The sequence below is a fragment of the Pelodiscus sinensis genome, chromosome 18, assembly GCF_049634645.1.
Source record: "Pelodiscus sinensis isolate JC-2024 chromosome 18, ASM4963464v1, whole genome shotgun sequence".
NCBI lineage: Eukaryota > Metazoa > Chordata > Testudines > Trionychidae > Pelodiscus > Pelodiscus sinensis.
Genome location: NC_134728.1, coordinates 19,827,034 through 19,843,559, shown reverse-complemented (window position 1 = coordinate 19,843,559; position 16,526 = coordinate 19,827,034). Strand labels below are relative to the sequence as shown.

Here is a 16,526-nt window from a genome sequence, read left to right as displayed (position 1 = left end):
TGGTATCACAAATCTTTTCTCACTTTATGAGGTCAGTTTATTTTAATTGCAGAAGAACTTTGGTACATATCACGTCACCTACTCTGAGAATGTAAGTTTTATTGGTAGCCTTAAAACCTGTGTGGACTGCTAGATGCTTAACTGTCCCTATTGTACTCCCACTAGGGATCTTTCTTTCTGTGACTTGAGGTAAGAGCATGATATCCTTAATTCAAGTAAAACTTTTAACCACTTTTTAGTAAATTTGAAATTTTTATGACCTAATTCTGCTCTCACAGGATAGGTGTATACTGCAGAGAAGATCAAAGCTGCTGCTGTCAGTCTTCCAGGGTTTTAATTAGTGGGTCTAGTGAAGACCTACTAATTTGAACTGAGAGGCGCACTCTGGTCGATGCCAGTAGTCCTGCTTCCATGAAGAGTTAGGGAAGTTGAAGGGAGAGTGTTCTGTCTTCCACTTCCTGCAGTGAGTGTGAATAGCATCAAAAGTCGAGTGAAGGTACTTCGACTTTAGCTATGCAATTAACGTAAATGAAATTGCGTATCTCAATTCGACCTTATGCCGTAGACATACCCACAGTGGTTGTACACTGTATAACTGCTGATTTCTGTGCAATTATGATTCTCCAATCTATAATTGAGAAGAGAATCCGGACCCAAGTAGACAGATTTTTCTAGAGGTCTCTGTCACTGAAATACAGGTTTTTTTACTAGCAGAAGTAACTTCAGGCAACAGCGTTTTGGCTGTCACTATAACTGCTTACCATAATCTTTGTGCAGTGGTGATATTTTTGCTTCAGTCACTAGTGGCACTCACACTGTCAGTCTAAAAATACACCATAAAGGGAAAGACGCTTAGCTATAATACTAAACTAGGAGTGTAGTAGTGTCATACATAATGAGCAAGTAATTCTCTTTCTTCTGGACTTCTGCCTCTTCTAGTTTTCTGGTAGATTTTCTTCACACATAGATTAACGGAAGTACTTAGGAGTTGTGCCAACTTCACATCAGGACTGAATTTGGCCTTTATTTAGAGTCATATCTTTTGAGTTTACTGTCTGTACCACATTTTTGCTCTTGTCAATTCTAGAGGAGATACAGCTTCTGCTTTATCAACAAAATTTACATCTAATAGTCATTATAAAGAATCTTTATTACTGGTGATGATACATGCGCCTGAAAGAGCACAGCTACATCTTCAAATATCCAGTTCTGCCTTTGGTGCTGAAGTTAGATATAAGCAAATGTGCTGTGGCAGTCACTGAGGGAGAATTCATAGCACAGTAGAACAGTTGTTTTTATAATAGCTTTTCTGCCCATGTTCAACTTCTTAATTGTTAGTTCCTTTTGCTCTAAGCAATTTCCAGCCACACTTTTTCTTATAGAGGGCAGGAGATGAGTGTGTTCTCTGGATCAGATTCTGATCTCCCTTACACACAAGTAGAAGTAATTTGCCAAGTAATTCCATTGAAGTTAATGAAGTTACTCTGATACAACAACAATGGAAGATCAGAATTGGGCCCTTGGTTTATCATTGAATGGTTATTCATTTCTTGAGACAATAAAGATTATTTACAACAAGGATCTGGATGTAAAGTTACCAAAGGAATGACTTTTGGCCTTTCTGGCTATTAACTTTCTGGTTTGCGCTTTGAAGAGTAACATAATATTAAATCTGCTCTGATAAAATTGAAGTCATTAAACTAACTAGTAAGGAAGAACAGTTTTAGCATTTGCTACAAAACCAGGTGTGTTATCGCTATGATCGAAATGAACATGAAGGTTTTTTTCATTCCTCAGCCCTCCAAGCTAATATGCTATGAATTCTGTATGGACATCTGTCCTTTCTTTTTTTTTATGGTAATCATAGTGGTGTCTTGCATGTTACATAGCTTGAACTAACTTGTATTCATTAAAGTCATAAGCTTTGTATAGTTTGTGCTTCCTCCTCCATTTGGGAAGGCTAGTCCTCTGCCCTGCCCCTTTTGCCCAAGACCCTGCCCCAACCCCATCCCTTCTGCCTCCCATTATTACTCTCACCAGCTGGCACACTGATGCTATCCTGAACCCTGGCCATCCTCTTAGTAGGGATGTGAATGGTTAGCCATTAAGCATCACCCTTACCAGCTGATGCTTACCGGTTACAGTTAACCATTGGCCCAACCAGACTGGAGCAGTCCCCCGCCCGTTGCGGGCATTGGGCTGTTCCAATCTGTTCAGGCCCTCAACATGGCATGTTGGGCTCAGCTAGGCTAGAGCAGCCCCTGCTTGGGAGGGGCTAGGCTTACCACATCATGCTCCGTTTAAGCACTTGACCAGTTAAGCAAAATGTTTAACTGGTTAACTGATTAAATGGGATTTTACATCCATACCAGTAAGTGCAGTTTGGAAAAGCCTTGAGACTGGGCTCCCCAGAGAAGCTCTGAGCCCAGCCTGGATTTCGGGGAAGCTTAGCCATCAGCAGCCTCCATTACCCCCCCACTCTTCTTCCTCCCTTTACTTCTCCTGTTCTACACTCCTACTCTGCTGCTACTATATGAATTTATTGTTCAGTAGGCTTAGGGCATCAGAGGAAACTCCGATCTACCTCAGGGAGAAACTGCGACATTAAATGTTGTTACCTTTTCCTTTCTTCCTTCTCATTGCCTTCTGTTAATTTTTGTGTGGGTAAGCAGGCTGTAAGTGATGTGCAAGCCCTGTGCTGTTTCTTTACTTGGAACAAGTTTCACCACCAACCAAGATACACAGCACACATTTTGAGGACCTTCTGTAATAGATAAGACAACATGATGGTTCTGTCCTATTGAGTGACCTGTGTCATATTTTAGGGCAGTTGCACCCTGTGTTCCCCCTCTGTGGTCTAACCAGAGCACCCACTTGCGACATCTCAGCCATCACTTCTCTTTGGCAGAGACCTGCTCTCTCTCCCTCCTGACTGCAGTTTTTCCAGGCTACATAGTTCCCTGCATACACTGTGTTATTTGCAGCAAGCCAGAGTGCCTCGATGGACTAGGGTCTGCACTTTGATTTCTCCTCAGAGGCTATTAATAGTTTTAATTGCCCACAATTACAAGTTACCACACAGCTCTTTATAAGCAAGCACATCTATTCTTAAAGTGAAGGCAATAAAAACCAATAAAAATTTCTGTTCACATGCTAAAAGCTTACTAGAAGTCACCCATCAGTCTTATGTGGCCTCAGCAAGCCAAAGTCCTTCCCACCATTCCTAGAAAAGATTGGGGCCTTCCTTGGACAAAATGTCTGGTATGTTTGCTGGATCAGAAAGCAGGCCCTGAATCAGTTTTATACTCAAGACGTTTATCCAAAATCTTTTCTCTGCATGTTGGTGTCTGGAGAATTGAGTTTGAGCTAGGATATGTGAGCCTCTATAACCAATGATAGATCTCTGGAGATGTTCCAGCCCGAGTGTATTTGCCTAATCATAGATGCCAACTGAGTGCTCCAGAAAAATCAGTGGAGGCAGAGCACCAAGCTCCCTCCTCTGCCCACCTCCTCCTGTGCTTTTCACTCCACAGCAGCCCCACTCATTCCTCCTCTACCCTCTGAGCTTCCAGAATGCTATGAACAGCTGATTTGTGGCATTCAGGCTTCAGGAGGGAGGGGCAGGAGCAGAGTGTGGGGTTCGCTTGGGCTTGGAGGTGGAGCAGAAGCAGGAAGAGACCAGGGTTTGAGGAAAGGGTGGATTGGGGGCAGGGCATGAAGCCTAAACACCCTACATTGTTCTTAAATCTTGGAGGAAGTGTAGTCATGCTCCCCCATGGAATTACAGGCAGTCCCCGGGTTACGTACAAGATAGGGACTGTAGGTTTGTTCTTAAGTTGAATCTGTATGTAAGTCGGAACTGGCGTCAGCCGCTGCTGAAACTGATCAGTTTCAACCGCGGCTGAATCTGGACACCAGTTCTGACTTACATACAGATTCAACTTAAGAACCCCAAGCGTCCCCAAGTCAGCTGCTGCTGAAACTGATCAGTGGCTGATTCCATGAAGCCTGGGGCAGAGCAACTCTGCCTCAGGCTTCCTGTAGTCAGCCGCTGGTCAGTTTCAGCAGCGGCTGACTTGGGGACGCCTGAGGCAGAGCAGCTGGGGTGCTGCTGGGTTGCTCCAGTAGCGTGGCTCCTCGGCGCTACTGGAGCAACCCAGCAGCACCCCAGCTGCTCTGCCCCAGGCGTCCTGATTCAGCCGCTGCTGAAACTGACCAGCAGCGGCTGAATCGGGATGCCTGGGGCAGAGCAGCTGGGGTGCTGCTGGGTTGGTCCGGAGCAGCGCTGCAGGACCAACCTGGCAGCCCCCAGCTGTTCTACTCCAGGGGTAGGCAAGAAAAGCCTGGTCTGCTGGGGGGAGGGGGGGAGTGGGGCATTAGCTGCTTCCCTTCCCTCCCCCCCCCCCCCCCCCCCCTGCAGCAGACCAGGGAGACGGGGGTGGCGGGACCGCCCAAGTCCTCCACAGCTTTGCTCCGTCTCCCTGGTCTGCTGACCTGGGAGACGCGGAGCAAAGCCGCAGAGCACGCGGGCAGCGGGACAGTCCAGGCGCACCGTGGCTGTCCCACTGCTGGCGTGCTCCAAGGCTTTGCTCCCCGTCTCCCTGCAGACTAGGGAGACGGGGAGCAGGTTTTCTCGCCCCGGAAGACGGGGGCACCGGACCACGGTGCATCTGGGTGTCCCGCCGCTCCCGTCCTCCGGGGTGAGAAAAGCCCCGTTTGTAACTGCGGATCCGACATAAGTCGGATCCGCGTAATACGGGGACTGCCTGTATACACAATGATTCATAAATTTAATATAGTAAGATCTCCTAATGACGTTGCAGGAAATTGCCATATCTGTCACAATGTCCCTTGAAGTAATGACATCTGGAAATCCTTATGTCGGTTGTAATTCAAGTTCATTTGATCATATCTGTTATCTGAAATATATATTAAAAATGCAAACTACAGTGTTAGATTTAGAGAAGAGTTACAAACATCTGCTTGCCGCGGGAAAGAGGTTTTTTTTTTTCTGGACAAGGAGTATGTGGGTAGATTTAGATTTATTTAGATTGTAGCTCTCCAAGTAGGGACTGTTACTCTGTTTTTGTGTAGTGCATGGTGCATTGGGGGCATCACTGCCTTCATTTTTGTCATTACTATAGTAAACATTATTATTAATCATTTTTGCATAAACTGGTAAATTTTCATAACAGTTTTGCAAAACTGACTTGATCACATACTTCACAAAATATTGAGAGTGCATTCTAAGGATATTAAGTATTGAGTAAATGACTAATATGTATTCGATACAATTTGTATTGAATACACAATTAGTAGATAAAGGGCTGCTGTGGCTCTGCATTTTAAATATAGTAGGAGCCAGGTGTGCAGAAGACAGACTCTTTTAACTGCCCCCCCCCCCCAGCACCCGCTCCTGCTCCCCCCCCCCCCCCCCCGCTGCCTCTCCTATAGAAGCAGCGAACAGTGGGAAATGTGAATAGTCAACTCAACTCGACTACCCAATAAGCCTAGGCTTATCAGGCAGTCAACTATTCAACTACTCTTTTACATCTCTAGTGCATTCTCCATTCACTGTACACTTGTATGTCTGTTTTTAATTACATTGTCTTAACTACTTGAGGGATTCCTAAAAGCAGTTCGTAATAATAGTCTTTGCGACATTATAGAAGACTAAAGATTATATTTATTATGTTGATAACAATCCATTTTTAATGCAATTGCATCTAAAACAAATAAAAGGAAGTATTTCTTCATACAACACACAGCCAATCTGTGGAACTCCTTGCCAGAGGGTGTTGTGAAGGCCAAGATTATAACAGAGTTCAAAAGAGAGCTATTCAGGGGGAATAGGTGTCTGTTAGCCAGGATGTATAGGGATGATGTTCCTAGCCTCTGTTGCCAGAAGCTGGATATGAGGGACAGGGCATGGGTCCCTTGGCATGGGTCGCTGTTCTGTTCATTCCCTCTGGGGCAACTGGCATTGGCCACTGTTGGAAGACAGTCTACTGGGTTAAAATGATCTTTGGTCTGACCCAGTGTGGCCATTCTGTTCTAAGGCTAGAGAGATTATAACTAACCTTTGGAAAATAAGTCACCAAAGAAATCTCTGCAAGCATTAACAAAAATTGATTAGAAAATGTACTGATTGATTGCTAATGTGTCTACAGCTTTGAAAGGTAGTTGAAGTGTTTGATTAGAATGTAACAGATTGATCAGAGAATGCAATCGCTACACAGGGCGGTCGGGAGTAAGAAATAAACCGGGAATGAAGCCAGTAATTTAAAATAGATGCAGGAGATATATTGACTGCAGAGGTTTCAAGTAATAAGCTAAGTGGCTGCCATTTTCCACAGTGAAACAAAGCTAAAGTAGAAAGTTCTCTGAACATATTTCAGGCACTGGTACAACAGGCTGATTTTTTTTTTCTTATGCATAATATTTTTAAGAGGGAACAGAAGGCACGGTGAAAGGCCTTTCCGTGTTCATGCAATATTGTGTGGTGCCTCCTGTGATTTAGCTCATCCACCTTCCCAAAAAATAAAATTCTTCCCAATGCAGCAAACCTATGAATGCATCCTGACCACAGAACTAAATATTTGTGGTTGTAGAAACCCTAAGATTAGTAGACGTCCTCACTTCCTTTGAGTTTCTGAATATCTGATGGCTGCTGAGTAACTCCACCCTTCTTGACATTAATGAAAGTGCCCAGCAAGCATCTTGAAGGTTTGAACACATGCCAGGCTGTCTGTGCCCATTCTGCAGTGCTCCTTTGCTCTGTTACTCATGTGTATGCTACTATGATGTGGTAGGGAGCAGATAAGAATTGATCAAACTGTTAACCACATCTTAGTCAATGACAGATCAGTGTGTAAACCCAGGCTATAGCTAAACGCTTTTGTTTGGAGCAATTTGGAAGTGCCATGATGTCGTATTTTCCATGTTTGATGATAAATATTATATAACATCTTTCATACCTATCTATCACACATTTCCCAGTATTAATAATGTTATTACAAAAGTATATGTTGTAATATCTAAAATAGTTATATAGTTGCAGAGGGAGAAGGAATCCCTCCCAAAGCCATATTTGTACATTTATTTCCTTTTCTTTTCTAGTTTCCACTGCTTCTCCCTCTTGAATGTTCCATTTGTTGCCATGTTCCTCTCATCTCTTCATGCCTTTGATTGCTTGTTCCACTCCTATAATTCCCTCCTAATAATTGATCATAATGTCATTTCCTTCTTTTCACTGAAGTCCCTCCCCCCTCAAAACACAGAAAATAACATTGAAAAATTCTCTTCTTGACGTTTCAGCCTCTGATTTTTGCCTCTTATCTGTGGGCTATACTGTCTTTCTCACTTGGTTTTTAAATTCTCTAGGGTATAGTCCAGGGGTTGGCAAGAGGTGCCTGGTAGCCCGGATCCAGTCCATCAAACCACTGGATCTAGCCTGCGGCCACTTCACTTGCACTCCTTATTACAGAGCAGCTCCTGCTGTTTTAAACAGCTGGCTGCTAATTGCTCTGCAAGTTGAGGAGAGAAGGGAAATTTGTGCTCTGTCCTCGCCCCCGGCAAAATCCCTCTGCTCCCATTGGCCAGTTTCTGGCCAATAGGAGCTGAGAAATTTTGCTGGAGGCAGGGGCAGAACAAGCCTCCCTTCTCCCTCCCTGTGCTACAGCAAAGCCATGTGGAGCAGCCCACCCAGCAGACAGGCATGGAGCCTATCTCAGGTTCCTGCAGAGCTGCTGGCTGGGAGCTGCCTAGGTAAGTGTCTCTGTCACTGCCTCTGGCACCCCACCTCTTCTCTTCCCCCCTCCCTCAACTACTTGCCCCAGGCCACCACCCAAACCCTCTGTATCCCCTCTCCCCACCTCCTTCAGGTCACAACTCCTTCCCAGACCCTGTACCCCCTCTGGCTTCCCTCCCCCAGAACAGAATCCTCTCCTGCACCCATTCCCCATCCTGGACACTGCACCCCAAGTCCCTGACCCAAATCATAAACCGCTCCTTCACTCAGACTCCTTCTCAGACTCCATACCCCTTCCTGTTTCCCAGTCCTCTATCCCAAGCTCCCTTCTGCACCTCACCTGCCGTCCCAGAGCCCATGTTCCTTTCACAGAAGTGCGGCCCTTGCCCACTTACCAAATCCCCATTAAAAATTATTGCCCTCCCCGGTATAGTCTGTCATAAATACTGTTTCTAACAAAATCAAACCCATTGTTAGTGCTCAGCAAATTATAATCAGTGTCCAAATCATTAGCTTCCAACTAAGGATGTAAGCGACTAGTCGATTTTATAGGCTTATCAGGTAGTCGAGTTGACTAGGTGCTTCCCCCCCACTCCCTTGCTGCCTCTGTATCAGAGACAGCAAGGGGAGGGAAGCAGGAGCTGACACTGGGGGAAGCTGGCTTAATAGCTGTTTCTCCCCAGCACCATCTCCACGGGGAGAGGTGGCAGGGGAGGCAGAGGCGCAGCAGGAAACAGTGCAAGAGAGAACTCAAGCAGTCCCTGCTCGTTCTGGTCTGACTGGTGTGCTTCTGCCTTTGAAATGCCTACATTTCAAAGGCCGAGGTGGCACAGCAGGAACCCTGGGTAATCCAGGACTCAAGAAGTCTCTGTTTGCCCCGGGGTCCTCACTGTGTCTTCTCCTTTTAAATGTAGTATGAGCCACAGGCGGCTCATACTATGTGTAAAAGGCAGAGGCGCAGCTGGGTTAGTCCTGCCCCACCCGTTATTGACTAATCAACTAGTCAATGGAAATTCCATCGACTACTCGATTAGCAGATTAATCGAAATTTAACATCCCTGCTTTCAACATAGCTCCTCTCCCAGAGTGGAAGGGCTGCATGTTGGTAATAGGACCTATGCTGTATCGCTTACTGAGAGACCATCCTTCATCAAAGAAAAGCAGGTCTTTGATGTTCCTGTGTGAACATATTGTTCTTTGTCTCTTCATAAACTATGTCTTTGAGCAGTTATTTGTATCAGTGGACAAGACGCTTGAAATATTTATTTTTGTATGAAAGAAGTCTTAGTCCTCATGGAACATCATGTGTATGACACATTCATCAGGAGTGGTGCATGTGATGGTGTCTGTGAAAATCTTTTAAGAACTATCATGTGATAGAGTAAAAATTGCATCAGTTTTCTGGAAAACATACTTTAAAACTTAGCTACTTAGTCACCTTGCACTTTTCATGCAGTGTATTTTTCCTTCCCCAAGTGCTGTCATTTGATTATTACACCCACACTTTGTAAGCAAACACAGAAATACAAAGTGGAGTCTGACTAACAAGAATAAGTCTCATCCATTTCTGTAGTTCGATGGTTTCTAGCTTTTTTTAAGCACAAAATTGCTTTTTGAATTTAAGTGCAATCTAGGATCTACCTCAAACCCAAATACTCTTGTCCTGTCTTTTCTCCAAGGCCCCAAAATGCACAAACTAGTCAAAAACTTTAAAATAACACACTTTGAAAGAAGCAAAAGAAGTAACACCATCACCACTACCAGAATGTGTAGGGTTGAGAGGTGAGTGTGAAAGACAGTGTGTGTTTGACGGTGAGACAAATACATACAAAACAGGTTTATCTGCACTGGCAGGATACTGTGCTGTAACTTTCTCACGTAAGGATGTGAAAAAACACTTCTGGAGGTGGTTTACCTACAGCACTCAGGCTACGTCTAGACTGCAAGCCTCTTTTGAAAAAGAGTGTCCAGACTACAACCAGTACTTTCAAAAAACCAAACTGCTTTTTCGAAAGAGAACACCCAGGCAGTCTGGATGCACTCTTTCGAAAAAGCAGTTTGCATTACATAGCGCCTTTTTTCGAAAGAGCACTTTCAAAAAAAGGCATTCTTCCTTGTAAAACGAGATTTTCTGCTGTCAAAAAAACTGCCGCGTTCTTTCAATTTACTTTCAAAAGAACACAGCACCAGTCTAGATGCAGGGGAAGCTTTTTAGAAAAAAGGCCACTTTTTTCGAAAAAACCCTGTAGTCTAGACACACCTTCAGAGAGCTCTCTCCCAATGCTCTTGCTGTGATCATGGCTGCGGTTTAAACTTTCACACACTGGTTTTGTCCACACATTGGAGTGACAGAGATTCGCATTGTCCTTTAAGTACCTTTGGGTATGTCTACACTACCACCCTAGTTCGAACTAGGGTGGTAATGTAGGCATACCGCACTTGCAAATGAAGCCCGGGATTTGAATTTCCCGGGCTTCATTTGCATAAGCCAGCCGGCGCCATTTTTAAATGCTGGCTTGTTCGAACCCCGTGCCGCGCGGCTACACGCGGCACGGGCTAGATAGTTCGAACTAGCAAGCCATTCCGAACTATCTGTACGCCTCGTGGAACGGGGCGAACAAGCCGGCATTTAAAAATGGCGCCGGCCGGCTTATGCAAATGAAGCCCGGGAAATTCAAATCCCGGGCTTCATTTGCAAGTGCGGTATGCCTACATTACCCCGCTAGTTCGAACTAGCGGGGTAGTGTAGACATACCCATATATACTTGATCATAAGCCTGTTCATTCATACACCAACTTCCACCCCCCCCCCCCCAGTTAAAAAAAATTGTAAAAAATCGCAATGGCCCATTCATAAGCCAACTCTATATCCGTGGTTTGCAAGCTTCCAGTCCCAGCTCATCAGCGTAAGCTGTTGACACATTGGGACATTTTGTTTACCCGGAGCATCTACAGGCAGATCCCAGTGTTTGTGATTCACCATTTCTGGCCAACAGGAGTGGTGGGAAATGGCAGCCAGCATGTCCCTTGGCCTTCACCACTTCCCACAGCTCCCATTGGCTGGGAACAGCGAGCAGCAGACAATGGGAGCTGGAGGGGCTCCGTGGCTGCAGACACTCCAGATACGTAAAACGTCCCAGCGCACCAGCAGTTTGCCCTGCTGGGCTGGGAACTGAAGTTTACCAATCTTCCCCCCCACTGCCAAATTCAAAAAAATGGTAAAACACAATGACCTAGTCATAAGATGACCCCCCTCTTTATTGCATTGTTTTTTACCCCCCAAAAATCAGCTTATGATCGAGTATATATGGTATGCTGAGCACATTCATACATAGGAGCAGCTGCCAGCAAATTACCTTCATCCTGAGCCCTGTTTAGTCCCCTCTTTCTGTGGAGATGTGGTACGGGACTGGAAAAAGGGGTACACCCTTACATCAGTGCCCCTTCCTCTACCTCCCCCACCCCGCACAGCAAGCAGGCGACTCCTGGGGGCAGCTTCAAGGCAGAGGGCAGGGGAAGTGCAGCAGAGAGGGGAGGGACAGCTGAACTGCCAGCACTTGATAGCCACCTACCAAACTAGTCAGGAGCACGTGATCCAGATCTACTCAGTAGTGACCACTAACTATTCAGGTTGGGGCAGGCTGCGAATTATGCCCCTGATTTACACTAATAGTTGTCCACGTAGTCTAACAGTCTTGTTGCTTATAGCTTCTTGCTCACAGGGAGAAACTCACCTCTGTGCATATTGTCTGTTCATTCTCAATTTCCACTCATGCCCTGTTCTGATTGTTTAATAGCCTTAAGTGCTGTGCAGACCTAGTGCTGACATAAGGTTGGATTTCACTCACTGGTCTTTATTTGAATAATTGACTCAGTAAGAAGAGAAGTAGAGCTACTCATTTGCATACAGGTGAAGACTTTTTGAATAACTAAACCTGCTGTTCACACATAATTATGAAATAAATGAAAAATAAACAAAAAAATTGCCTAGTTACAAGAGTATTCCCCAAAATCTATTTTGTTATAGGTTGTGAACAAAGCCCTCTCAAAACCTATGTACATCATTTAAATATCCTATCTGGTAATCTTTAGTGGAGTATGAGCATGTTTTATTTTGAAATATATGACAAACTTTAGTAAGACAGAAATAGTCCTGTAATATGCTGTTCTAGGAATGAGAAAATGTGTTGCTTTATTTTGTCCTTGTCTTTTGCTTTTAATAACGTTTTTTAGTATGCAGAAAATAGGTTAGTAGATTTGCAATTAACTATTTAAGATCCTCTTGACAGAGTGTTAGTTATAGTAATCTGAAGAGTTATTTGTCTCAGTAAGACCATTCTCTCTCTCTCTTTCTTTCACCCTCCAGGTATCCTCATGGGAGCATTTATAAAAATTATAGAGTCTCAAAAACTGGCCAACTGGAAGGTAGATTTGAAACATTTCATTTTTAATTATATATTCTCTGGGATTTTTAAAATGTTGATTATTGTTGTTTGCAATATTAATTCTTATAGGTTTCGTTTTGAAGTTTGGGGCTTGGGTGTTTTTTGTTTGTGTGTTTATTGATTTGTCCCATGGTTATTTTCAAATAACCTCAACCAGATACTTGTGTTTCCTTGTTAAGGGTCTGGTTCTGCTGGATATTAGATGCCTTCTCCAGTATGCCTCTGGAGACGGTATTAGGTTATTAGGTGCCTCTTCTATTCCCATTGAATTAAATGGCAGTAGTGGATGTTCAGTATCTTGCAGAATTGGGACAATTTAAGTAAGGAACAAAGTTCAATTCTTATTTCTAAAGAACTCCCCTCCAGGTCGAGTCAATATGCTTGGTACTGTCACTGTAGTCAGTCAGTTTGGGGCTCTTCTTATAAAATACTGTTTTTATATGAATGCAGTTTTTCTATCTGACTGTCAAGCCAGCCTTGGTAGAAAAGAGCAGATGCCCTTATATGAAAAAGTTGAAAAAAAAGCTGCATTTAATATCAAAGTTTATATTTTTTTTTAAACGGACTTCGTTTTGAACATTTAGCATTTGACTGTGATTAGCACCAATGAGTCATAAATCAAACCCTTCCTTAAAACGCTCACATTTTGCACTGCATGTTTCTTGAGAACCTCTATAATTGTTTGCTGCTAAATGCTATAGAAGCATGAAGGATCTGCTGACAAAGTGTTCTGGGGTTGGCAGATCCCTGTCTAGACTGCCGTCTTGTGCCGACAAACAGCTGATCGGCACAGCGCTGCAGCCATTTTGATTTAAATGAAGTGACGATTATTTAAATCGCCACTTCATTTCCCTTTGTCCAGTAAACTAATCTACATGGCTCAGTTGACGGAGCCATGTAGTCTATACACACCCCATGAGATGAATCCTACAGTTAGAGGAGGATTTTATTCTCTGCAGGCTAGTCTGCAAATAGGAAGCATTTTGCTCTTGATTATTTGATGTTTTACTGCTGATTTTTTTTTTTAAGATAATTTAATCTTCAAGCATTTGTTCTTCTCAACAGTCTCTGTGCTGTTGAAGAGAATGAATGTGTTGGGAAAGGAGAACATCAAACTGGAGTAGCGGGAAATGAACCCACCTGCCTTCCAGGAGACGTCATCATATCCTCTTGCACTGAGGATGCTCCTCCAGGGAGAGAACTTTAGTTATTAAGAGGAGATGAGTAATAGTAATGGGGTCATTAGCAATATAGATTGTTGGGCTTGTGATGTCTGAGAGAATTGCATGGTGAATCGCCTACTGGGTACAAAGGCTGCAAAACTCTGAAGACATCTAGACAGACATATGTGCAGTGTGGGGAAGAGCTGGTGATCACGGTACATGCATGTATGACATTAAAAAGTTAGGGAAAAAGACCTAGAAGCCAAATTTAGGCTGCTAAATAAGAGATTAAAATCCAGGCGCTCCCTGATAGCATTTTCTGAAGTACTTCTGGTTCCACGTGGAACACCTATTGGACAGACTGAACTTCAGAGTTTGTGTGAGGATGAAATGATGGTGTAGGGAGGTGGGACTTAGCTTTATTAGGAACTAGGGAAACTTTAGTGAAAAGAGGAGCCTGTGTAGAAAGGATGGTCTCCACCTAATCCAAAACAGAGCCAGATTTCAGGCATGTAAAATTAAAAAGGTTGTAGCAGAATTTTAAACTGAGGACTTAGGAAAGCTGACAGGTCACATGGCTCAGACAGAGATATCCCTTAGGGGAAAATCTATTAACAGGGATTCTCTATATAAGTGGTGGGCACCTGTGGCTCATTAGGTCCCATGTCTGCCCCTCTAACCATACACCTCTCACACACTGGGACCCCACACTTCCTATTCTGCCCCCTGCCTCCCAGCCCTCTTGGAGTACCATGAATCCGCTAATTTGTGCTACATCCCTGCATCTTCCCCTTCCTCCCAGAGCTGGATTGCTCTTCAGCAATCATGGGGAAAATGTGAATATCCTCCCCTGGATTAGTAACTGCCTAAAATACTACTGCCTTTTGTAGTAGCTCCCACAAAAGGTAGGAATAATTGGTCAGTTTTCAGAATGGAGAGAGTAAAATAGTGGTATTACCCAGGAATCTGAACTGGGAACTGCGCTGTCTAACATATTCAGAAAGATTTGGAAAAAAAGGGTTAACTGACCTGTCAAAGTTGAAAGATGATACAAAATTATTCAAGATAGTTAAATCCAAAACAGACTATGAAGAGTTACAAAGGGATCTCACAAAACTGGTTGACTGGGCAATAAAATGGCAGATGAAATTCGCATTGATAAATGATGGAATCTAAATAAGCTGTTACCACTCAAGAAAGAGATCCTGGAGTCATTGTGCATAGGTCACTGAAAACATCTGCTCAGTGGAGTCAAAAAGCTAACAGAATATTAGGAAAGGGCTAAATCAGGGGTCGGCAACCTCCGGCATGTGTGCCACAAATGGCATTTGAGCAAATTTCCTGTGTGTCACAGGGCAGGAGCTCAGCCCTGTGCCTCCCTCTGTGCATCCAGGAGCTTGTGCTGCAGCTCCAGCCTCAGCTATGCAGCTGCAGGCTGGAGCACTTGCTCCGGCTTCCTGCTAGGGATGGCGGCGGCGGCGGGGGGGGGAGAGGGCGGGCGAGAGGCACATGCATCCTTGGAGCTGCCCTTGCCCAGCCTCGGCATGCAGCTCCCGTGAGCTAAGGGGTTAACCCTTCCCCTTCCTGGTTATTTGCTTTTTGCTTCGGGAGGGGGCAGAACTGGGTGGCTGGTCACATGTGGTGTGCTGGGGCACTGCTGCTCTCTGCAGACTGTGTGCAGGGGCAGGAGCCCCTTCCCAGTGCCCTGCTGTGTCTGGGCAGGCTAGAGCCAGCCTTGGGCTGGCTCTGCCTGCCCCTGTCCCGGAGCTGCAGGCAAAGGGCTGGCCCGGGCAGGAAAGAGACTCTGCCCCTCCTCCCCCCCACACACTTCTCCTTGCCCCAGCTGCCTTGCTGGTAAGTGCACTGGGGGCAGAAGGATGGGTGAAGGTGAGTGCGGGGGCAGATTGGTTGGGTCAGGGGTCACCCTGAGGGCATGGGATGATTGCAGGGGTTCAGGGGATCATGGGGCTGAGGGGAGTGAGGCTGGAGCAGAGGGAAGATCTGAGGGGGATACAGTTTTACTTTGCAGAAGTTGCACTTTCCTTTACTCCCCACTTCTTTGCCTCCCTCTCCAACTAGCTATTTGGCTGCATTCTCACCCTCACCTTTTCTGCGTTACTTCCCTAAACCCCTCCTGCTCCCACACTCCCTCTCGTACCCCCACCCCATAACCTCTCCTCCCACTTAATCCCCTTCCAGACCCTGCCCTCTTCACACCGTCCTACATCCCACCCACATCCCCTATCCCACTCGCTGGCAGCCCTGTCCCACACATTGAACTGCTCATTTTTTTTCTCTCCCCAGAGCCTAAGGGAGTCCACAAAATCCATTAACTCTGGAACCTGAGAAAAGTAAATCTGGCCTATCAAAAAACCTGAACTTCAGTCCTCCCTGTCCCTTCCCCTCATCCTATGGGGGCTGTAGTGCCAGAAGAGTGAGGTATCTCAGTTGGGGACCACATCAGCGAGGGTTGGGGGGTTTTGGAGGAGTTTTTTTGCTTCTCACTTGTGTGGTCCCCAACTGATTTTTCTGAGAATCAGTGATCCCTAACCCAAAAAAGGTTCCCCACCCCTGCCATAAATAAAGAAAAAATTGATTATTTTGTGTTGGACATAATATTTTACTTTATTTAAAATGAAGTTTGATAAACTAATATGAGGAAGTTAAACGCTTAATCTGTTTCATAATTTAAATTAAACCGTTCTCCCTAGCTATTACATCCCTAGAGTAATTATGTAATGGTGCATTTCCATTAGCAGCTGGTAGTCAGCAGAAAGGTTTGCATTGATCCAGATGGTCCATGGAGCACACGGTGGAGAGAGCCCCTTCTTCCCTCCCAGGAGAACTGCACGGCTCAGGACAGAAGGGTTAAATCTTGGCACGCCACTTCAGAAAGGTTGCTGACCCCTAGATTAGATAATAAGATAGATCAATATACTGACATTGTATTTGCTATGGTATGCCCACACCTTGAATACTATATACAGTTCTGTTGTCCCACCTCAAAAAAGATGTATTAGAAAGGGGGGAAAGTCAACAAAAATTATTAGGGGTTTGAAACCGTTTCCATAAGAAGAGATTAAAATACAGAGGCTATTCATCTTACAAAAGAGTTGATTAAGGGGAGATATGATAAAAATCTATAAAACAATGAATGGTGTGGAGAAA

General features: G+C 44.7%; 1 protein-coding gene across 2 annotated transcripts in view; it reads left to right on the top strand.

The window, feature by feature from the left end:
- SLC9A8 (solute carrier family 9 member A8) overlaps positions 1 to 16,526 on the top strand; it is a 62,840-nt gene that overhangs the window by 8,241 nt on the left and 38,073 nt on the right. The window contains exon 4 of one of the 2 annotated variants that reach the window (XM_006129459.4): positions 12,117 to 12,175. The exons of the other annotated variant lie outside the window; for it this stretch is intronic. Coding sequence (XP_006129521.1) covers positions 12,117 to 12,175 — 59 coding nt within the window. The remainder of the gene's footprint in view (positions 1 to 12,116; positions 12,176 to 16,526) is intronic. 2 annotated transcript variants of the gene reach the window in all.